This window comes from Pangasianodon hypophthalmus, chromosome 27 (assembly GCF_027358585.1).
Source record: "Pangasianodon hypophthalmus isolate fPanHyp1 chromosome 27, fPanHyp1.pri, whole genome shotgun sequence".
NCBI classification, from domain to species: Eukaryota; Metazoa; Chordata; class Actinopteri; order Siluriformes; family Pangasiidae; genus Pangasianodon; species Pangasianodon hypophthalmus.
Genome location: NC_069736.1, coordinates 4,270,590 through 4,291,693, shown reverse-complemented (window position 1 = coordinate 4,291,693; position 21,104 = coordinate 4,270,590). Strand labels below are relative to the sequence as shown.

The window sequence follows — 21,104 nt, the reverse complement described above, 5'->3', positions numbered from 1 at the left end:
ACTTTTTTTTCTGGTCTCATTCTTAGCAGTATTGTCTACCTTTCTGATATCTTGAGTATTAATACTTCTCTAATTACTTTATTTCTATTAAACCATAGCCCTTGCAATGTATACGAAGCGCTAAGGGTTGCCAAGTTGGATACAGGGTTGCCAGATTGGGGTAAGCATGCACATCAAGAAATAAACAAAAAAATTGGGGATGTTAATTTGCCCATTCAGTGAGGAGGTCTGGGGTGCAGTCGGTGTTCCAGTTCATCCCAAAGGTGTTCAGTGGGGTTGAGATCATGGCTCTGAGCAGGACACTTGAGATCTACTCCAGCCTTGGTAAACCATGTCTTCATGGAGCTCGCTTTGTGCACAGTGTTGTCATGATGGAACAGGTTTGGGCCTCTTAGTTCCAGTGAAGCGAAACTGTAATGAACAGCATACAGAGACATTCTATAAAAGTGTGTGCTTCTGACCTGGCAGCAGTTTGGGGAAGAACCACATGTGGGTGTGATAATCAGGGGTTCACAAACTTTTTGGCCATATAGTGTACCCTAGATGGGACACCACATTCAGAACTAGGGCATTTATCATAGACAGTCCACCTACCAGCATGTCTTTGGGAGGAAACCAGAGAACCCAGAGGAAACCCATGGAGAGAACAAGTGAAATCCACAGTTTAGGATTGAACTGGGGCGCCTGAAGCTTGCTGAGTGTGGTTTAGGATGCAATCTGACTAAAAATGAACAAACCTTCACAGGGTATCTGAATGCTGTAAAGTTATGGGTTCAGTCATGCATCAACCTGCTGTTTTACCAAAAAAAAAAAAGTTTATTATTTCAGAATGAGATTACATAGCTTATAACGTTGTTTGAAGCAAATTCCTAAAGATTTTTTGGCAGGTATTTACTGATAAGTTTTTTAAGCGGGGAAAAAAAACATTTCTGGTTAGCTACATTAGCTTCATAGCTGAGTACAAAACTAAAGAAACAAACATCTTTGGGATAAGTGGAAAATTTTAATCAAAATATTGAACTACTTGGATTACAGATTATATGGTAACATATGTATCAAGGACTAACAAGATAGCAGACATTTCACTGGATCATCAGTAACCACAAAAAAGTAACTGAGCAGCCATTTAACTGGATCATCAGTTAACAATTTAGTAAAAGCAAATCAACTATTAATCTTGTTTAAAAGAAAACAATATGGTACAAGAAAGAAATGAAACTCTATGAGACTGTAAAAAGAAGCCTGTTCATACTGTGACCAAAAAATAAAAATAAAAAGTATGGTTTACATTTATCACAGAGCATTTTAGTTCTAAGACATATGTATAATGAAAACAGTACAAACATTTACAAAATAGCCAACCACACCTTTTCACAAAGATGAACACAACCAATACAATTACAGAGAGCAAAAAGGCAGCCACATCCAAGCAATGGTACTGATACCATGTAAGATTATGGGCTTCGACCCTCAGGTGCTTGGCCCCCTTATTGCACATCACATACTCAATCCAGTATACAGCCTGTTCTAGCAGCTTCATCAGTTGATCATGGTGGATTCGGGATAGCCTCATCATGCTCTCCTTGTAGCTGAGAAAAGAAATAAATGGAAATAAAACGGCTTCTGTTGTATAAAGACATGTATAGAGTGAGAAAAGCATTAGTCTCTACTGTTGTAAGTTAGTTCTTACATTTGCAACAAGATGCTGTGAGGAAAGCTAACTTTTACTCTATATATTTAAATGAACAAATTTATTTAAGTTCTTTTTATTTATTTATTTATTTTAAGCAGACAAGGACCTAAACCCTGGAACTACTGCAAAAGGTACATGGTACATGGTGCATATCCTATGCATTAACTGTGTGAAGTAATTCTTGTCAATGTTATATTATTTAAGGGTCATACCTTTCTGAATTATTTTTGCTAACACCATTTAGGAGAAATATAATAGGATGTGATTTTAAGTTAAAATAACTTGAGACAAACAACAAACATGATTTCTCCTTGACAGATGGTTTCGCTGCTGGATCTAATACTACTCTTATAAAAACTTATATAAAAGTGAATGGTATGGACAAAAAAAAAAAAAAAATGTATACTAGTTTTCATAAATATGTGCCAAGATCATCATAAATTTGCTTCAAATGACATTGTTACATCATTAGGGTACTTAATCTTTTGTGAGAAAGAGACTTGACCCTGAAACATCATTAAACCAAATGTACTTGGTCTTTTGTTGGAAACTCACATTTAGAGCACAAACACAAGCTTAGTGTTTTGTGGGTTTGCCTGTGAAATACAGGAGCAAAGACGGCAAATTTTGTATTAATGACTACATTATTTAGAGTTAGTGTTTACTTCAGATTTATAGGATTCTTGAATATACTGGTTTCAGTGATAATTTTACTAGTTGTATTTTCATGGCCTATTTTATTTATGTATTTTATGTAATTTAGGTGGGAAAAAAATTGGTCAAATGCTTATCAAGCGCTCATCAACGCAGATAACAATTAACCAGTGTATACCAAGTAATTATTACTTTATTATTACAAGACATTATTACCTGTAAAACTTTTTCATTTTTTGCCCTAAAGGCTAAAGAGGATTTATTTTATATTTTGTATTTTGTTGCACTCTTTCTTTATGCAATGGTTAGCTGTTGAGGATAAGAACAAAGCTGAGAGGTTTTTATTTTCTTCACAGTGGTATTCATTTCTAAACCTGCAGCCTAAATTAAATCACATGCATATAAACACAAATGAGAGATCAGCAGTTACCCATGACTTCTGTAAAGAGGTAATCCCATTTCACCATGGCCATGACTTTAAACACTATATCTTGAAACACAAGAAACAAAATATTTTTCATTCTCTGTGGGAAATCCATGTGATCTGTCTATAGTATGGTGACTTGTGATAGATGGGTGTGCCATCCAGTCTGTATTCCTGCCTCACACAAAGAAAAAAAAAGAAAAAACAGAATAATCTGGCTGCATAAGTGTGCACATGCCTTAACTAATACTTTGTTAAAACACCTTTTGCTTGTAACGCAGCTCTCAGTCTTTTTGGATAAGAGTCTACCAGGTTAACACATCTTGATTTGGCCATTTTATTCCACTCTTCCTTGCAAAAATGATGCAGATCTATCAAATTACAAGGTAATCTCCTCTTAACAGCCTTCTTCAAATCATTCCACAGGGATTCAGTAAGATTTAGATTTGGGCTATGACTGGACCATTCCAAAACATCGATTGTCCTCTTCTGAAGTCATTCCTTTGACCTGCAGGTTTTGTGCCAAAATAGATTGGTATTTGAAGCTATCCATAATTCCCTCTATCTTGACTAGAGCCCCAGTTCCAGCCGAAGAGAAGCAGCCCCGTAGCATGATGCTGCCACCATCATGATTCCCCGTGGGTATGGTTTTCTTTGGATGATAAGCTGTCTTATTTTTGCACCAAACAAATCTTTTATCTTTTAGAATTATGACTAAAAAAAGTTCTACCTTGGACTTACTAGACCGTAACACATTTTGACACATAATGTGGCAAAATTTAGGTGGGCTTGAACTTTTTATTTATTTATTCATTACTTGTTACCTCTTGTTAATTTTGGAGGAACATTCTGTTCTTGGTAATGTCACTGTGATGCCTTATTTCCTCCTCTTGTTGATGATGGCCTACACAATGTTTAAAGGTACATTTAATGTTTTGGAAATTCTATTGTACTCCTCTTCTGATCTATACCTTGAAGCAAGGAGCTCCCATGCTTCGTAAGATCTTTGAGAACCATGGCTTCAGAAGTCGGATGAACCCAAGAAGATGTCAGGAAATTTTTAATCTTTATTTGGAGTTAATCAGAATCACTTCATTGATGACAGGTGTATGATAATTATTTTTTAATGTGAGTTTGAATGTGTGTGGTTAATTCTGAGCACAGCCACATACTCCATTATAAAATGGTCTGGCGTGATTTGACATGATTTATCTTTAGCAATTTTAACAGGGGAGTGTAGACCTTTTACATACACTGTATACAGTAATGTGTGAAGAAGACTGTTGAGATTAATAGAGGAGTGATTGGAATTAAGAGGATGAGAGTTGGGATGAAGAGTTTTGGGGTGCAGGTTTCACATGTGTAAGGGAAGAGCTGGGTATAATTGGGATGAGGCGAAGTTGGAATAAAGGGCAAAGAGGCCAAGGAAGGAGAAGAAGCTGCCAAGAGGGGGCAGCTGGCATGATGAAAGGAGAGCCTGGAAAGGATACAGTTAGCAATTTGATCATTTGTTTGTTTGAATGATTAAAAAAGAGAGCAGATAAATTTATTATGTCAGAAATTAAGCTAAGAAATCTTTATTTAAAAAAAAGAAATTAAACTACACTATACATGATATAGGGAAATATCTCTGTTTCATTGCATTGTTCTCTATACTGTTAGAATCATTTAAAAGTGGACATGTACAATTAACAGAGTGCAAATATTACAGTAATTATTAATACATTCATATACACATGCTTCACTCTTTCTTGCTCTTTGCTGGGGTCTTTCTGAAACATTTACGGAAGAGCCAACTGCACATTTTCACCAAGATGAACACAGCCAGTGCAATTATGGAGAATAAAAAGGCAGCCACGTCCAAGCAGTGGTACTGATACCAAGTGAGGTTATGAGCTTCAACCCTCAGGTGCTTGGCCCCCTTATTGCGCATGACATACTCGATCCAGTATATGGCCTGGTCTAGTGGCTTCATCGGTTGATCATGGTGGATTCGGGATAGCCTCATCATGCTCTCCTTGTAGCTGAGAAAAGAAACAGAATAGAAATCAGACGTTTGTGTGCTTGCAAAATTAGTGAGACACTTAAGCCCTGTTCACACGTGGCATTAACATTAGTCCTGGGTGATTGGCTTACAAGTGAACAGCCGAGATGCATAGCTGGCATTATGAATGCATCTCCTGTGTGACCACTTGATTGGATTTCATACATCATTTCTACCAAAGAAAGGCTGTTACACACATTTATTATATCAGTCTTCCACTGCATTTATTTTCAGGAAGAAATGTCCCACAAATCCTATGTCATATGTTTTAATCACATGGTCTGCTGATGACACTTAAAAAATAAATGAGAAATGAGACGATCAAAGCAACTGATTTCGTCTCTGTTGTTATAGCATCACCTTTATCCATTAGAGCTCTCACAATGATTACATATTTTTTGGGTAGGGCAATGATGCTGTTGATTAGGTAGTCGTTCAGTGCTGTCTGGGACACATCAAGACACGTTTGTGTTGCATATGCATCCCAAGCCACCTTTGAACATGGTTTGAGTGATCGGATCATTCAAAAGAGATCAAAAAAGGGCCCTTTTAGTGGTGAAGGAGCTTGTGTCACTGGGACGCTCCCAGTATGGCCACTCTCGGTAAGCAGATCTGAAGAGAGAGGTCAGACAAAGAGCTAACCTAAAGACCACAATGAAAGATATAAAAAAACACTAAGTGTACCCTGACCGGATTAGGGTTATCAGGACACACCCATAGAGCCAGACCTGGGGTGGTGTCCATAGGGGAGTGCCTGGTGACAGCAGTATTCACATAACCCAGTTGGGCTCAGCCTGAAATGGTGACATGCTGCCATCTTGTGGACTCATCACCTGCAAGATGAAGGGTGGGGGTCGGGTGCAATGCCACCTGGATGGCAGGTATGTGATGAACAGTCTTAGATGGACTGGTCTTTTGCAATGGAAATGGGCTTTTTTGTCTGCCTTAATTCCACAACCTCATATGGGCTCAGATACCAGACTTCTTGGATAGCAATGGAGATCTCTCTTGTACCCCTGAGTTCCCACAGGAGATAGGAACACCAGTCCCAGGCTGAGGGCCTTGCAGTTGGAGTTTTTTTCCAGTAGACAAGAGAGGTGCCTGTATGACACTTTGAGTCTCAGAAAGTGCATGAGAGTTAATTATAGTGTTAGATAGCTAATTCAATCTTCTTGGCTAAAAAAGTCTTCATATTTACAAATCCTTAAAATCTGTTAAAAGGGGCATATATGAAAGCTGGCTTTCTTAAAAAGCAAAACATGAAAACCTGGTGAAAAATCTAGTTGAATGTTTCGTTGTAAGGTTAAATAACTTAAACAGCAGCAAAAGCTGATGAGTGAAAAAAATTTCAGGCAAAAGTTGCACTTAAGTTTGGCCAGCTTGAAATCTCTTGGGATACTTTTGGCATATAATATAGTTTGAAGGTGGTCAGCTGACAAAAAGTTGGGAACGCCTGCTTTACCCTATAATTGTACATATGTACCAAATAGCAAATTGGAATTTTCAGCAGTGGTGAGGGACACCATCAAGCTGAAGCAGGTGATGACATCTTTGTTATTACTTTTTTGTAGAAATGATGCTCCTCTACAAGGTTGCTGAGCTTACTACTCCTTGTTAGGCTGAGGAGTTCTGCAGTCCAGGAGAGCCACAGACTAGAGCTGCTGCATCTTCTTAGCTCCCACTAAAGCTGTATCAGGCACGTCCCACTGGGTGGAGACCCGTGGGCAGATCCAGGATCCCCTGGAGCAATTATACAGTATGTCACAGTTTGGGAATGTCTGTGGTGCCCTCAGGAGAATCTAGAATCTATGACCACATTTAAAGAAGTCTGGGCTGACCTTCTCGGCCTGCTGCCACCATGAGCGCATCAGGAATAGTGGAAGGAAAAGGACTGACTGACTGACTGACTGAATGAGTGAATAGTTATTTTAGTCCAATTTGATTGAATGAGAAAGGTGCAACTGTATGTGAAGAGCTAATTGAAATTTTTACATATGCACCCTTAAAATGATCTTAATCTTAAAGAGCCAACTCTTATGGAAATCACAAAATCAACTCACGATGGATTGTTAATGACATCATTGATAGCCTGCTTCAAGTCCTTGGTCTCCATTTTGTTAAAGTCAAGCATAACAGCAGCCCCTTTGGTTTTCATATGATTGACATTATCTGGCTGATCAGCAAACAGCGGCAGGCCCACCATGGGAACTCCATGATAAATAGCTTCATATATTCCATTGATCCCACCATGGGTGATGAAGGCCTTGGTTTTAGGATGTCCTGTTGATACAAACCATTAGTGTATTTACTTCAACAGAATGTGATAGTATAACTACAATGGAAATGTTCCTTACCTAGTAAATCATTCTGGGGAATCCACTCATAGATTCTTGTATTAGGAGCAAGAGTTTCTGGCTTCTTGCCTTTGTATCCCCAAACGACCTAAAATTACACACAGGATTCAGGTTTGAGGAAATTAAGAATGATCTTATCCTGGTCTACTTCAACACCTAATGGAAATTTAGAGTAGCCAATCTGCCTATTGACTAAACTTCCAGAATCAGTGAAACACTCTAACACATATTTATTTTGTCCAAATGATTTTCAGTTAATAAATCTACGAAACAGCGCTGTAGTTGGCACTTAAAATCTTTCATAAATTAGACTGTGGATTATGAATCAAGATATGCATTATTAATTGTGTAAACTCAGACCTTTTGGGAAATCTGGCCGAGCGCTGAAGCGATGGTGTTTGCTCTCTCTTTGGTAAGGCTTTTTACCATGGTGCCCAGTGAAAACACTACAATACCGTCATCTCCTGAGCTCTGGACAAAGTCCTCCATCTCCTTTAAAAACCAAAATGCAAAGTTATTAACAAGACAATATAGTGAGGTGAAATGGGCTTAATAAAACTGCGGTAAACAGTTTGTGTGCTAGAACGAGCTCTTGGCTTTTCACCCACAGTACAGTAATCACTCACCAGTGGTGTAGAAAAGGTTTTGTAATCATTCAAATATCTGTAGTAAAGTTAGTGAACTACACCTGCACCTACATGCACTTTCATTTTCCCAGACTGAGCTGACTCAGGAATGCAATGCTGTATTCATCTCCTATTATAAAGGAATAGGATGGCTAAAAAATAGGTGGTGTCAGACACGAGAATGAACTTACTTTTGGTAGAGGTTTTGCAGGCTTGCAATGAAAGCCACCCACAAATTTGAAGTTCGGGAGGAGGGGCCGTGGATAATCAAAGTCCCAATAAGTTCGGATTAACCAGATGTCAGCTTTGCCAATCATATCACATAGTGTTACGGGTTTGCCTGTGAAGTACAGGAGCAAACATGGCAAATTTTGTATCAGTAACTACACTGATTTCAATCCAAAGATTGTTTAATCTCACTCCTCTGTAACGAGTATAAGCATTTTTTGGAGTTGTATTTTTCTATACAGTTTAGAGTTTAGAGTAAAGAGTCTATATAATTTAGAACAAACTTGTTGAGTAGTTAAAAAATAAAAAGCTGCAGTGCTATGTTATACCAGTTAAATGTACTGAAATGAATTGTTTATGAATGTTGAACATTTCGGGAAGTGTGACCATTGCCGTGTGTCCTATGTATAGTAGCATGTTCTCTAAACGCTCTGTAAAATCCATTTGATCAGTGAGATGCCCCTGAGAAGCTGTTGCAGGTACATAAGATGGTGGAGCAGGCATCTGCCCACAGAGCCGCTCAAAAGAACTAGCAAAACTGCCCCGGAGGGACATCACACTGGGCAGCTCAAGAGCTTTCGACATCAAGCCAGCACATGGCATCACGGGGTCATGCAGTAGCACATCGAAATGCAGCTCTTTCAGTGAAGTCACAAGTTCTCTGTTACCAGCCAGTTCATTGCACACAGCCTGAAAATAATTAGACATCCCAGATAACAGGTTCCAAACCAAGGTCAACTTTTGAAAGCTGATAGTACTTTGATGCATCCCTGCACCGATAAAGTTCTTCCACATGTTGTCTACCTCCTGTTGCTCCATGTTGATTTCAAAAGACATGAATTTGAAGCGCTCCTTTTGGGCGTGTTCCATCTTAGGTGAGGCAGCACGTATGAGAACAGTCACGCTGTGGTTCCGGTCCATGAGCTCCTCAACAATTGTGCGCATGTGGTGCCAGTGACTGTATTCACCAGGAATCACCAGTACATTGCCACTGTGAGCCTTTTCGTAGAAGCCCAGCAACAAAATTACTAAGCAGGCACAAAAGCTGTTCCTCGTCATTGTATGAAATCGTGACTAAGCCTCTTGTGACGCTGCACACGGTCAAAAACAGGGGGAGGGTTTCAAGTTGCGCAACTAGTTTTTGCTTCAGACGCACTTAATGACCTTAGATAAATCATAGGGGCTTTCACAAATGTGTTTATAGTTTAGTGGTAGATCATTAACACAGAATCTGTTCAAGATGACTGTTGGAACGGTGCTATAAGAGGTAATAAGATAACCTGAATAACCTGAAACCTATCCCAGCAACCATGGGTGCAAGGCACTCGCTTCTTATTTTTGCAGCAAAACCCAGCAGCCTTCATTATGTTTTTTGTCTGAAAAGTGCATGTATATAATATGCTGCTTTCTTTACTGACATACAAACATCTTTCTGTAACATTTAATTTTGTGCTGGAAAACTAATGTTTGGAAATCTAAAGTGTTTTTGTACTGAATAAATAATGTAGAAGTCATAAAATAAAAATCTATAACAAAGTTTGTACTAAAAAAAAAATAGGTTGCCTAAAATTTTGCACTGTACATTCACACACTCATTCATACCTAGGGGCAAGTTAGCATAGCAAGGCTGCCTACATGCATGTTTTTGGACAGTGGAAGGAAACCCTCAGACAACATATGAAAGTCTGCACAGACATTAAACCAGATTGGGATTGAACCAGAGGACCTTGATCTCTGAGGCAACAATGCTGCCCACTGCACCACTCCAGAACTTGATAATTAGCGCTGTCAGACACAATAAATAGACTTGAGGTGATTGGCTTAAATGTTGAACATTACTGCCTGTAAGCAAGTGAACAGTATTATTTCAGCAATATGCTTGCTGGTTTCCTTTCTTATGTGATATAGTAGTCACATATAGTTTTGTGCTAAGGACAAGAACTAAACTGGGGTTTTAGTTTTTTTCACAGTGATCTTTTCTAAACCTGCAGCCTAAATTAAATCACAATTGAGAGATTATCATTTACCCATGACTTCTGTAAAGAAGTGATCCCATTTTGCCATGGCCATGACTTTAAACACTATATCGTGAAAGACAATGAACAATATATTTTTCACTCTCTGCAGGAAATCCATTTGATCTGTGTAGCCCAGGCCAACACCTGGCACATAGGATGGTGGTGCCGGCAGCTGGCCACAGAGTCGCGCCACAACACTCCCAAAAAGTAACCTCAGACTGAGGATGAACGGCAGGTTGAGCTTCTGAGCTAGCAGTTCCCCACATACAGTCACAGGGTCTGTCAGAAGAACATCAAACTGTTCCTTTCTCCACTTCTCCAGCAGATCTTCACGTGCAAAAAGCTCCCTGCACATTGCTTGATTCTGAACTATCATATTGTCAATTATTTCAGTGAGCTTCAGGAAAGCCTGGATCTTGTTGGTATTTGGCAGGTCATACATCGTGTACTTTAAAAGATTGTCCACATTGTCAGTAATGTCCTTCTTGCTGTGGGGCACCTGTATGATCTCCATATTGTAGTCCGGAGACTGGTCTTTCATCATAGTTGGTGTGGCACTGTGGGTAATGATGGTCACTCTGTGTCCTCTCGTTATAAGCTCATCTATGATGATTTCGATGTTACGCCAGTGACTGAATTCTGAAGGCCAGATGAGAATTTTCCCTGCTGTAACACACAGCGGAGTCAGACCGAGCAGGAACAGAAGGCAGAGAGCAGCTCTCCCACATGCACCCATGACAGCAGGACAATAAGCCTTATAGCTCACACATGGAATAAGCCAGAGCAGAAAACCTGCAATCCTCCACATCCATCACGTGGACACAAAACTTTGACCTTTATTCCCAACAGCAGAGCAGGTATTTAACTACAAAGACACACAAAACTGACGTGGAGAGGCATCAGGCAGAGTTTTGCAAGTGTGCCAACCAACACACTGTGCATCACATGGCCAGGAGCATAGGAGAAGGGTTGGGCTGTAATGAAATACATCTGTAGCGGTCCAAAATATCTGTATTCAGTCTATAATACATTCTGAAAAGGCAGTATTCAGGAAACAGTTGGTGAAGCGGAAGGTGGCGCTGTTGAAGTACCTTGCTTTTGACATTATGAATGCTGATGGGTCATTCTCAAAATAGTGTGATTTTCTGACCTACAAAATGTTTAATTTTTCAATTCAGGTTTTACCCATAAAAGTTAATGGTGAGTTTTTATTAACATCTTGACATTATTTTTAATCATATGGAGCAACCTGATTTTTGTTCTTTATTTTATTATTTAGATTTTTTTTTACAAATGTGTCTCATTTTTTGTCGTTGGGGTTACAGCACTTAAAATTTATTTTATCATTATTTGCTCATAAAAGGTAATCTAATAAATCCAGTGGTGCAGATCACATAATCGAGGAATTATTAATACTTATACAGTGAAACAAATTTGATATGTAAAGTTATTTTTTTTTTAATAACATCAAATTTATATTTTATATAAAACTGCGAGGAATTGAGATTAAATGTTTAAAATTATAATCTGGGTAACCTTATAAATTGGTTAATTTAAAATAAAATCACTTTTTGTGATTTAAATAACAAAAGTATATTTTATGAGACATTTTGTTTGATGACACTCAAAAGTTTATCCAATAACACCATTGACACAATATAACACCAATGACTCTACACTGTATTATCATCAAATGCCAGCAGTTTATTCAATATTTCTCACAATCAATATTTTTTATAACACCAACATTTAATAGCAAGCCGAGGGCTGGATAAATTCCTACAAACATATTTAAAACATTTTTTTAATAACAAACTATTTAAAACAGCTTTTGGAAACATGAATGAACTCATGGAAATATTCATTTAAAACACATTAGCAACTCCTACTATTTTGCTTTGTTTTCTACAGCAGTCTCTTACATGTTAAGATGAGCTTCCAAATACTTCCAGATATTTTAATCAATCTGAGCTGACCTCCTGTTAACTGAAAGGGGTGCTGGTATAAAGCAAACAATCTGGCTATCATCATACCAGTTGATGCCTTCTCTTGGATATGGCCAGTAAAACTTGTTGATACCATTCCTGTGCATGCACTTCACTCTACTGTTGTGTTCTTCAACCTCTAAAATTATGCCAGGATAATTTACCACACACCATTGACCACAGTGGTGAGACTCAGTGACCTCGAGTCGATATTGAACCAGGGTGTTATTGAGATTCTGGACTGTTTCTGTTTTGAAGTTGACTTCCTTGAGCCCATAACATGGACAGTCTCACGCTCCATTTGTCATCATTGTATCAAATAAAATGGTGGCTAAGCCTCTTGTGACCCTGGACACGGTCAAAAATAGGGGGAAGGTTTCAAGTTGCCCAACTAGTGTTTGCTTCAGACACGTTAATGACCTTAGATAAATGTCATTTTATATTTTTGTAGTAGATCATTAACACAGAACCTGTTCAAGATGACTGTTGGAAAGGTGTTATAAGAGATAATAAGATCACTTCAATATTTCTATCAAAATGTGTCAGTATTTTCAAAAAATCATGTTCAAGGTAATGTTCAGGGTCACTTTTGGCCAGAACCCTATCCTGGCAACCCTGGGTGCAAGGCAGAAGCTTTCACCTGGATGGGATGCCAGTTATTCCATGCACAGATATACATTGACACACTCATTCATAGCTAGGGGCAATTTAGCATAGCAAGTCTGCCTATATGTGTGTTTTTAGTGGAAGGAAACTGTAGAACCTGGAGGAAACCCATGCAAACACACAAAGAACATGTGATCAGCCTTCTAGCTTACACATGGAACAAGCCAGAGCAGAAAACCTGCAACACTTCCACATCCATCATGTAGGAACAAAACTTTGAGCGTTATTTCCAACAGCAGAGCATGTATCTGACCACAAAGACACACAAAACTGACCTGGAGAGGCATCAGGCAGAGTTTTGCAAGTGCACCAACCAGGAAGTTAACACTGTGCATCATATGGTCAGGATTATAGGAGCAGATTTAGGCTGTAACGAAATACATCTTCAGAATACAAAATTGAATATCTGTATTCAGTCCATAATATGTTTTGAAAAGGCAGTATTCAGAAAACAGTTGGTGGTGCAGGCGCGGTGGTGCAGTGGATATGTTGCTACCTCACAGCTCCAGTGTTCACAGTCTGATCCTGAGTTATTGTCTTCACAGTGTTTCTCTGCATAGGCTTACTGTATCTGTGGGGGTTTCCTCTGGGTTCTCTGTGCAGAGAGCAATGGAGCTGTCAGAGAGGCAGATTAGAAAAGGATAGGGATAAACAAGGGAAGCCTTGGGATGAACAGGGGAGGGTGCCTGGAAAGTTTAAGGAAGACATATAATGTGTGAGGAAGAGTGTTGGGATGAATTGGGGTTAAGAAGATGAAGGTTGGGATTAAGAGGGCAGGTTTGGGATGTGTGAAGGAAGGCTTGGGTATAAGGGGATGCAACTGGGATTAAGAGAAAAGGTTGGAACAAAGAAATCAAGGAAGGAGAAGAAGTTATCAAGTGGGGGCAGTTGGGGTGATGAAAAGACAATTAGTAATTTGATTTTTATTTTAATCTTTATTTACAGAACAAAACCACACTATAAATGATAGAGATAGAAATCTCTGTTTAATTGCTTTGTTCTCTATAACTCTATAACTCTATAACTTCTCTATAATCTTTAACTGATTCCAACTAGTGTTGGAATCAGTTAAAAGTAAACCTGGACATACTATACTGTATAAACAGGAAAACCTATGGACTGTACAATGTACATTTAACACAGAGTGTTTTATGCCTAAAATTTCTGTCAAAATATCACAGTAATTATTAATACATTCATATACACATGCTTCACTCTTTCTTGCTCTTCGCTGGGGTCTTTCTGAAACATTTACGGAAGAGCCAACTGCATGTTTTCACAAAGATGAACACGACTAGTGCAATTACAGAAAGCAAAAAGGCGGCCACGTCCAAGCAGTGGTACTGATACCACGTGAGGTTATGGGCTTCCACCCTCAGGTGCTTGGCCCCCTTATTGCGCATTACGAACTCGATCCAGTAGACGGCCTGGTCTAGTGGCTTCATTGGTTGATCATGGTGGATTCGGGATAGCCTCATCATACTCTCCTTGTATCTGTGGAAAGAAACAGAATAACAAGAAATCTTTTTAGGATGTGTAAAGGCTGAGAGAAGATTGAATGATTGAGACACTTGCTCTTAGAGTATCTTCAAGTTTGGCAACATAAAATAAAATGATGAATTTATTTATTAGCATGACATTAGTGTAAGTGGTGTATACAGGTGAAGGTGTGAGCCAACTCTTATGGAAATCACAATATCAACTCACGATGGATTGTTAATGACATCACTGATAGCCTGCTTCAAGTCCTTGGCCTCCATTTTGTTAAAGTCAAGCATAACAGCAGCCCCTTTGGTTTTCATATGATTGATATTATCTGGCTGATCAGCAATCAGTGGCACGCCCACCATGGGAACTCCATGATAAATAGCTTCATATATTCCATTGGTCCCACCATGGGCGATGAAGGCCTTGGTTTTAGGATGTCCTGTTGATACAAACCATTAGTGTATTTACTTCAACAGAATGTGATAGTATAACTACAATGGAAATGTTCCTTACCTAGTAAATCATTCTGGGGAATCCACTCATAGATTCTTGTATTAGGAGCAAGAGTTTCTGGCTTCTCGCCTTTGTATCCCCAAACGACCTAAAATTACACACAGGATTCAGGTTTGAGGAAATTAAGAATGATCTTATCCTGGTCTACTTCAACACCTAATGGAAATTTAGAGTAGCCAATCTGCCTATTGACTAAACTTCCAGAATCAATCAAACACTCTAACACATATTTATTTTGTCCAAATGATTTTCAGTTAATAAATCTACGAAACAGCGCTGTAGTTGGCACTTAAAATCTTTCATAAATTAGACTGTGGATTATGAATCAAGATATGCATTATTAATTGTGTAAACTTAGACCTTTTGGGGAATCTGGCCGAGCGCTGAAGCGATGGTGTTTGCTCTCTCTTTGGTAAGGTTTTTTATAATGGAGCCCAGTGAAAACACTACAATACCGTCATCTCCTGAGCTCTGGACAAAGTCCTCCATCTCCTTTAAAAACCAAAATGCAAAGTTATTAACAAGACAATATAGTGAGGTGAAATGGGCTTAATAAAACTGCGGTAAACAGTTTGTGTGCTAGATGTGTTTCTGGAAAAAAAGACTAGTACAAAGACAACGAACTCTTGGCTTTTCACCCACAGTACAGTAATCACTCACCAGTGGTGTAGAAAAGGTTTTGTAATCACTCAAATATCTGTAGTAAAGTTAGTGAACTACACCTGCACCTACATGCACTTTCATTTTCCCAGACTGAGTTGACTCAGGAATGCAATGCTGTGTTCATCTCCTATTATAAAGGAATAGGATGGCTGAAAAATAGAAGGTGTCAGACACGAGAATGAACTTACTTTTGGTAGAGGTTTTGCAGGCTTGCAGTGAAAGCCACCCACAAATTTGAAGTTCGGGAGGAGGGGCCGTGGATAATCAAAGTCCCAATAAGTTCGGATTAACCAGATGTCAGCTTTGCCAATCATATCACATAGTGTTACGGGTTTGCCTGTGAAGTACAGGAGCAAAGATGGCAAATTTTGTATCAGTAACTACACTGATTTCAATCCAATGATTGTTTAATCTCACTCCTCTGTAACGAGTATAAGCATTTTTTGGAGTTGTATTTTTCTATACAGTTTAGAGTTTAGAGTAAAGAGTCTATATAATTTAGAACAAACTTGTTGAGTAGTTAAAAAATAAAAAGCTGCAGTGCTATGTTATACCAGTTAAATGTACTGAAATGAATTGTTTATGAATGTTGAACATTTCGGGAAGTGTGAACATTGCTGTGTGTCCTATGTATAGTAGCATGTTCTCTAAACGCTCTGTAAAGTCCATTTGATCAGTGAGATGCCCCTGAGAAGCTGTTGCAGGTACATAAGATGGTGGAGCAGGCATCTGCCCACAGAGCCGCTCAAAAGAACTAGCAAAACTGTTCCGGAGGGACATCACGCTGGGCAGCTCAAGAACGTCCACCATCAAGCCAGCACATGGCATCACGGGGTCATACAGTAGCACATCGAAATGCAGCTCTTTCAGTGAAGTCACAAGTTCTCTGTTACCAGCCAGTTCATTGCACACAGCCTGAAAATAATTAGACATCCCAGATAACAGGTTCCAAACCAAGGTCAACTTTTGAAAGCTGATAGTACTTTGATGCATCCCTGCACCGATAAAGTTCTTCCACATGTTGTCTATCTCCTGTTGCTCCATGTTGATTTCAAAAGACATGAATTTGAAGCGCTCCTTTTGGGCGTGTTCCATCGTAGGTGAGGCAGCGCGTATGAGAACAGTCACGCTGTGGTTCCGGTCCATGAGCTCCTCAACAATTATGCGCATGTGGTGCCAGTGACTGTACCATTCACCAGGAATCACCAGTACATTGCCACTGTGAGCCTTTTCGTAGAAGCCCAGCAACAAAATTACTAAGCAGGCACAAAAGCTGTTCCTCGTCATTGTATGAAATCGTGACTAAGCCTCTTGTGACGCTGCACACGGTCAAAAACAGGGGGAGGGTTTCAAGTTGCCCAACTAGTTTTTGCTTCAGACGCACTTAATGACCTTAGATAAATCATAGGGGCTTTGACAAATGTGTTTATAGTTTAGTGGTAGATCATTAACACAGAATCTGTTCAAGATGACTTTTGGAAAGGTGCTATAAGAGGTAATAAGATAACCCGAATAACCTGAAACCTATCCCAGCAACCATGGGTGCAAGGCAGGAGCTTTCACCTGGATAGGATCAAGTTCATCGCATTCACACGAGAGAGAATCTATCCGCCTTTCGTCAAACTGGATTTTGACAGTTCTAGGTGAAAGCTTATCCAATCTGATTCCGCCACGTCACAAAGTCCCGCCCCTTTCGTCCAATCAGAATCCGCCACGTCACAAGGTCCCGGCCCTTTCGTCCCAGGACTTCGCGCATGCGCATAAGCGTATTGCCCCCCTACATCCCTCTTTGCCCTTTGACCTTTCATTTTTTGCTCCCACGGGCGGGCGCGCACGAGTTCCGGACAGGTGGTGACACATAGACATATAAAATACCTAGACGCCTCATTGGCCGCTTCGGTCCGCTGCTGCGATACGTCAACGCGTCCGCCATATTGGTGCGGGCAAGAGTTCCCTGTAAACAAATGCAACGAAAAGGGAGAGCTGCGGTTTTGACAACGTTTGTTTTTATCAGCTATCAATGGTTTATGATCTACGTGGTGTACAAAAAATCTCCAGTTACTTAAAATCTCGATAGTTAAACTAGATACTTAAATTTATTTAATAAGGAATTGCAAAAGCTCACACTTGTGTAAATTAAATCTTCTCAAAAAACTTTTCTGTGTTTAACCTCACCATTTTAGCTTTTCTTGTGCTTCAGGTCAGAGCATACCTCGTTCCCTTTGAAATACTGGGGAAAAACAAATGCCCATCTTAAGTAATAATTTACCAAAACTGAGAAATGGAACAAACTGACAAATAAAAATCACACTGGCAGGCTCCTTTCTATATTTTTATAGCACTAAAATGATGCAGTTATTTACAGGTACATACTCCAAAACAGACAATAACAAAGATAAGTGATGGCTTCTTTCTGAAAACACATATGTGATTTGGTACAACAACAGTTCAGCAAATATATTTGTAATATAGTATAAAGTAAGATGTAATAGTAAATAATATATGTACAGTAGTATAATATATAAGAATAATTAAGAATAACATTCAATAAAAAAGTAATAAGTAGTACAATAATATAATAGCATAATAATAGATTGATAATAGGGTATAGCATATAGTATGATATAGAATGGCATGTATGTATAATACGGTAATTATAGTATGTAAAATACAACAATAAGAATAAGAATAAGGATAATAGATGAATAATAACAAGTAGAATATGGAATATCACTTGCAGAATAGACAATAACAATAAAATGAATAGCGTGTAATGAGTAGTACCCTAATATAACAGCATAATAATAGATTGATAATAGCAAATTGTATAATAATAATAACAATAATACATTAGAATGTAATATCAAATAGTATGTAATATCAATTACAAAATCATATAGACAATAAAAAGAGGCATTTAAAACACTAATGATTGCCTACAAAGCCAAAACCAGACAAGTATACTGTAAAAATACTTTAAGGCACTTATCACACCCTGCTATGCACCACGCTCCTTTCAAGGCTTAAACATGGACTCAAGACTCTTTTCTGTCCTGGCACTCAGGTAGTGGAATGAACTTCGACTGGCTGTCCGAACACTGGCTGTCTTCAAACAAAGACTAAAGACCTACCTCTTGAATTGACACTTCTACTGAAAGAATCCCTTGTCTTGTGTGCTTTCTTTTTATGCTGTACTAACCTCCTTCGACAGGATTTTAGCTTGATGGCCTAACCTAATGAACTATCACGACACTACAAAACACTCTGGATAATCTGCTAAATGCTGTAACTGTAAAAGCTATAAACAGTCATTATACCACAGGGATCTTGAATTTGAATGTTGAATCTAAATGGTCAGAATGTATTCACTGATTTTCTATAACAGCGCAGCTCTGACAATGTTGACGGCTGTCACAGGTTTATATAGTACATGTTTATATTGCAGGGACTTGGATGCTCACAATATTTAATACTAAGGATGGATTGTAAACGAGAAAATTAAGTGTTAATTAACAAAGTAATATGTATAACCATTGCTATGGTAAAGCTTTATGTATGGAGAATATTCATTCATTCATTCATTTATGGAAGGAGATCGCTTTGTAACAGAGTTACTGTCGTATCTTTATGTTTTACACTGCACTACATTTGTCTTGCTAACTTCGAGAGAGAGAGAGAGAAACTTTGAGTTGTGAACTTTTAATGTCTAAACAACGTCAGATTTACTCTGGTATTCTTAGACATACCTGGCCTATTTTTCCCGAATCCAGCTGAAAAAGAGAATGATCATAATAAAGCTGGGATGCAAAGAAATTTTTGCGATACAATGTAAGGTAATTATTATTATTATTATTATTATTAATAATAATAATTTTTTTATCTATGAATGTAAATTATGTCTTACCTTCACAAACCTTAAGCGTAGCTGTACAAAGAGCCATTCCAAATGTGTTTGTAGCAAAGGTGTTATAAGAGGTAATTAGAAACCTATCCTAGCAACCATGGGTGCAAGGCAGGAGCTTTCACCTGGACAGGATCCAGTTCATCGCATTCACACATATACAGTACTGTGCAAAAGTCTTAGACACATGCAAAGAAATGCTGTAGAGCAAAGATGCTTTCAAAAATAATGAAATTAAATGTTTCTACATTAAAAAAATAAAAAAAACTATAAAGTATTAAAAAATAAATAGTACTCTCGGGTACAAGTCGTGCAGTTTTATAAGGAAATGAGCTGTAAGTGTTACTGAGCATCTTGCAGAACCAGCCACAGTTCTGTTTTTTGTCTGAAAAGTGTCTCTTATGTAATATGCTGCTTTCTTTACTGACATACAAACATTTTTCTGTTATATTTAATTTTGTGCTGGAAAACTAATGTTTGGAAATTTAAAATGTTTTTGTACTGAATTAATAATGTAGAAGTCATAAAATAAAAATCTATAACAAAGTTTGTACTAAAAAAAATAAACAATATATTTTTCACTCTCTGCAGGAAATCCATTTGATCTGTGTAGCCCAGGCCAACACCTGGCACATAGGATGGTGGTGCCGGCAGCTGGCCACAGAGTCGCGCCACAACACTCCCAAAAAGTAACCTCAGACTGAGGATGAACGGCAGGTTGAGCTTCTGAGCTAGCAGTTCCCCACATACAGTCACAGGGTCTGTCAGAAGAACATCAAACTGTTCCTTTCTCCACTTCTCCAGCAGATCTTCACGTGCAAAAAGCTCCCTGCACATTGCTTGATTCTGAACTATCATATTGTCAATTATTTCAGTGAGCTTCAGGAAAGCCTGGATCTTGTCACACTGTGTCCTCTCGTTATAAGCTCATCTATGATGATTTCGATGTTACGCCAGTGACTGAATTCTGAAGGCCAGATGAGAATTTTCCCTGCTGTAACACACAGCGGAGTCAGACCGAGCAGGAACAGAAGGCAGAGAGCAGCTCTCCCACATGCACCCATGACAGCAGGACAATAAGCCTTATAGCTCACACATGGAATAAGCCAGAGCAGAAAACCTGCAATCCTCCACATCTATCACGTGGACACAAAACTTTGACCTTTATTCCCAACAGCAGAGCAGGTATTTAACTAAAAAGACACACAAAACTGACATGGAGAGGCATCAGGCAGAGTTTTGCAAGTGTGCCAACCAACACACTGTGCATCACATGGCCAGGAGCATAGGAGAAGGGTTGGGCTGTAATGAAATACATCTGTAGCGGTCCAAAATATCTGTATTCAGTCTATAATACATTCTGAAAAGGCAGTATTCAGGAAGCAGTTGGTGAAGCGGAAGGTGGCGCTGTTGAAGTACCTTGCTTTTGACATTAGGAATGCTGATGGGTCATTCTCAAAATAGTGTGATTTTCTGATCTACAAAATGTTTAATTTTTCAATGCAGGTTTTACCCATAAAAGTTAATGGTGAGTTTTTATTAACATCTTGACATTATTTTTAATCATATGGAGCAACCTGATTTTTGTTCTTTATTTTATTATTTAGATTTTTTTTTTACAAATGTGTCACGTTTTTTGTCATTGGGGTTACAAGACTTATTTGCTCATAAAATGTAATCTAATAAATCCAGTGGTGCAGATCACATAATCGAGGAATTATTAATACTTATACAGTGAAACAAATTTGATATGTAAAGTTATTTTTTTAATAACATCAAATTTATATTTTATATAAAACTGCGAGGAATTGAGATGTTTAAAATTATAATCTGGGTAACCTTATAAA

General features: G+C 38.5%; 2 protein-coding genes across 8 annotated transcripts; both read right to left on the bottom strand.

Annotated features, from left to right (window-relative positions):
- Positions 1-3,820: 3,820 nt before the first annotated feature.
- LOC113531432 (UDP-glucuronosyltransferase 2A2) lies at positions 3,821-10,905 on the bottom strand. 3 transcript variants are annotated; one of them, XM_034300600.2, is made up of 6 exons: positions 10,051-10,905; positions 7,987-8,135; positions 7,530-7,661; positions 7,170-7,257; positions 6,876-7,095; positions 3,821-4,795 (listed from the first exon to the last, which is right to left on the bottom strand). In XM_034300600.2, the coding sequence occupies exons 1-6, from the start codon at positions 10,847-10,849 to the stop codon at positions 4,513-4,515; spliced, it is 1,671 nt and encodes a 556-aa protein (XP_034156491.2). In that variant the 5' UTR covers positions 10,850-10,905; the 3' UTR covers positions 3,821-4,512. The 3 variants fall into 3 exon arrangements, with proteins under 3 accessions (XP_034156491.2, XP_034156492.2, XP_034156494.2); XM_034300601.2 differs by lacking the exon at positions 10,051-10,905 and adding an exon at positions 8,353-9,988; XM_034300603.2 differs by lacking the exon at positions 10,051-10,905 and adding an exon at positions 8,828-8,968.
- Positions 10,906-11,724: 819 nt separating this feature from the next.
- Positions 11,725-20,146, bottom strand: LOC117595724 (UDP-glucuronosyltransferase 2B15-like). Of its 5 annotated transcripts, none has more exons than XM_053230600.1 (6): positions 19,840-20,146; positions 15,545-15,693; positions 15,054-15,185; positions 14,694-14,781; positions 14,400-14,619; positions 11,725-14,186 (listed from the first exon to the last, which is right to left on the bottom strand). In XM_053230600.1, exons 1-6 carry the CDS (start codon positions 20,003-20,005, stop codon positions 13,904-13,906), a joined length of 1,038 nt encoding a protein of 345 aa, XP_053086575.1. In that variant the 5' UTR covers positions 20,006-20,146; the 3' UTR covers positions 11,725-13,903. The 5 variants fall into 5 exon arrangements, with proteins under 5 accessions (XP_053086575.1, XP_034156497.2, XP_034156498.2 ...); XM_034300606.2 differs by lacking the exon at positions 19,840-20,146 and adding an exon at positions 17,232-17,310; XM_034300607.2 differs by lacking the exon at positions 19,840-20,146 and adding an exon at positions 16,920-17,006.
- Positions 20,147-21,104: the final 958 nt, after the last annotated feature.

Coding starts and splice junctions, on each gene's coding strand:
- LOC113531432 (XM_034300600.2), bottom strand. CDS start 10,849: ATGTGGAGGATTGCAGGTTTTCTGCTCTGGCTTATTCCATGTGTGAGC. Junction 7,662..7,986: donor CTGCAAAACCTCTACCAAAA/GTAAGTTCATTC, acceptor TGGTTTTTAAAG/GAGATGGAGGACTTTGTCCA. Junction 4,796..6,875: donor GATGTCATTAACAATCCATC/GTGAGTTGATTT, acceptor TTCTTTTCTCAG/CTACAAGGAGAGCATGATGA.
- LOC117595724 (XM_034300605.2), bottom strand. CDS start 16,643: ATGACGAGGAACAGCTTTTGTGCCTGCTTAGTAATTTTGTTGCTGGGC. Junction 15,694..15,910: donor CATTTCAGTACATTTAACTG/GTATAACATAGC, acceptor TGTACTTCACAG/GCAAACCCGTAACACTATGT. Junction 14,782..15,053: donor TCGGCCAGATTCCCCAAAAG/GTCTAAGTTTAC, acceptor GTGTAATTTTAG/GTCGTTTGGGGATACAAAGG.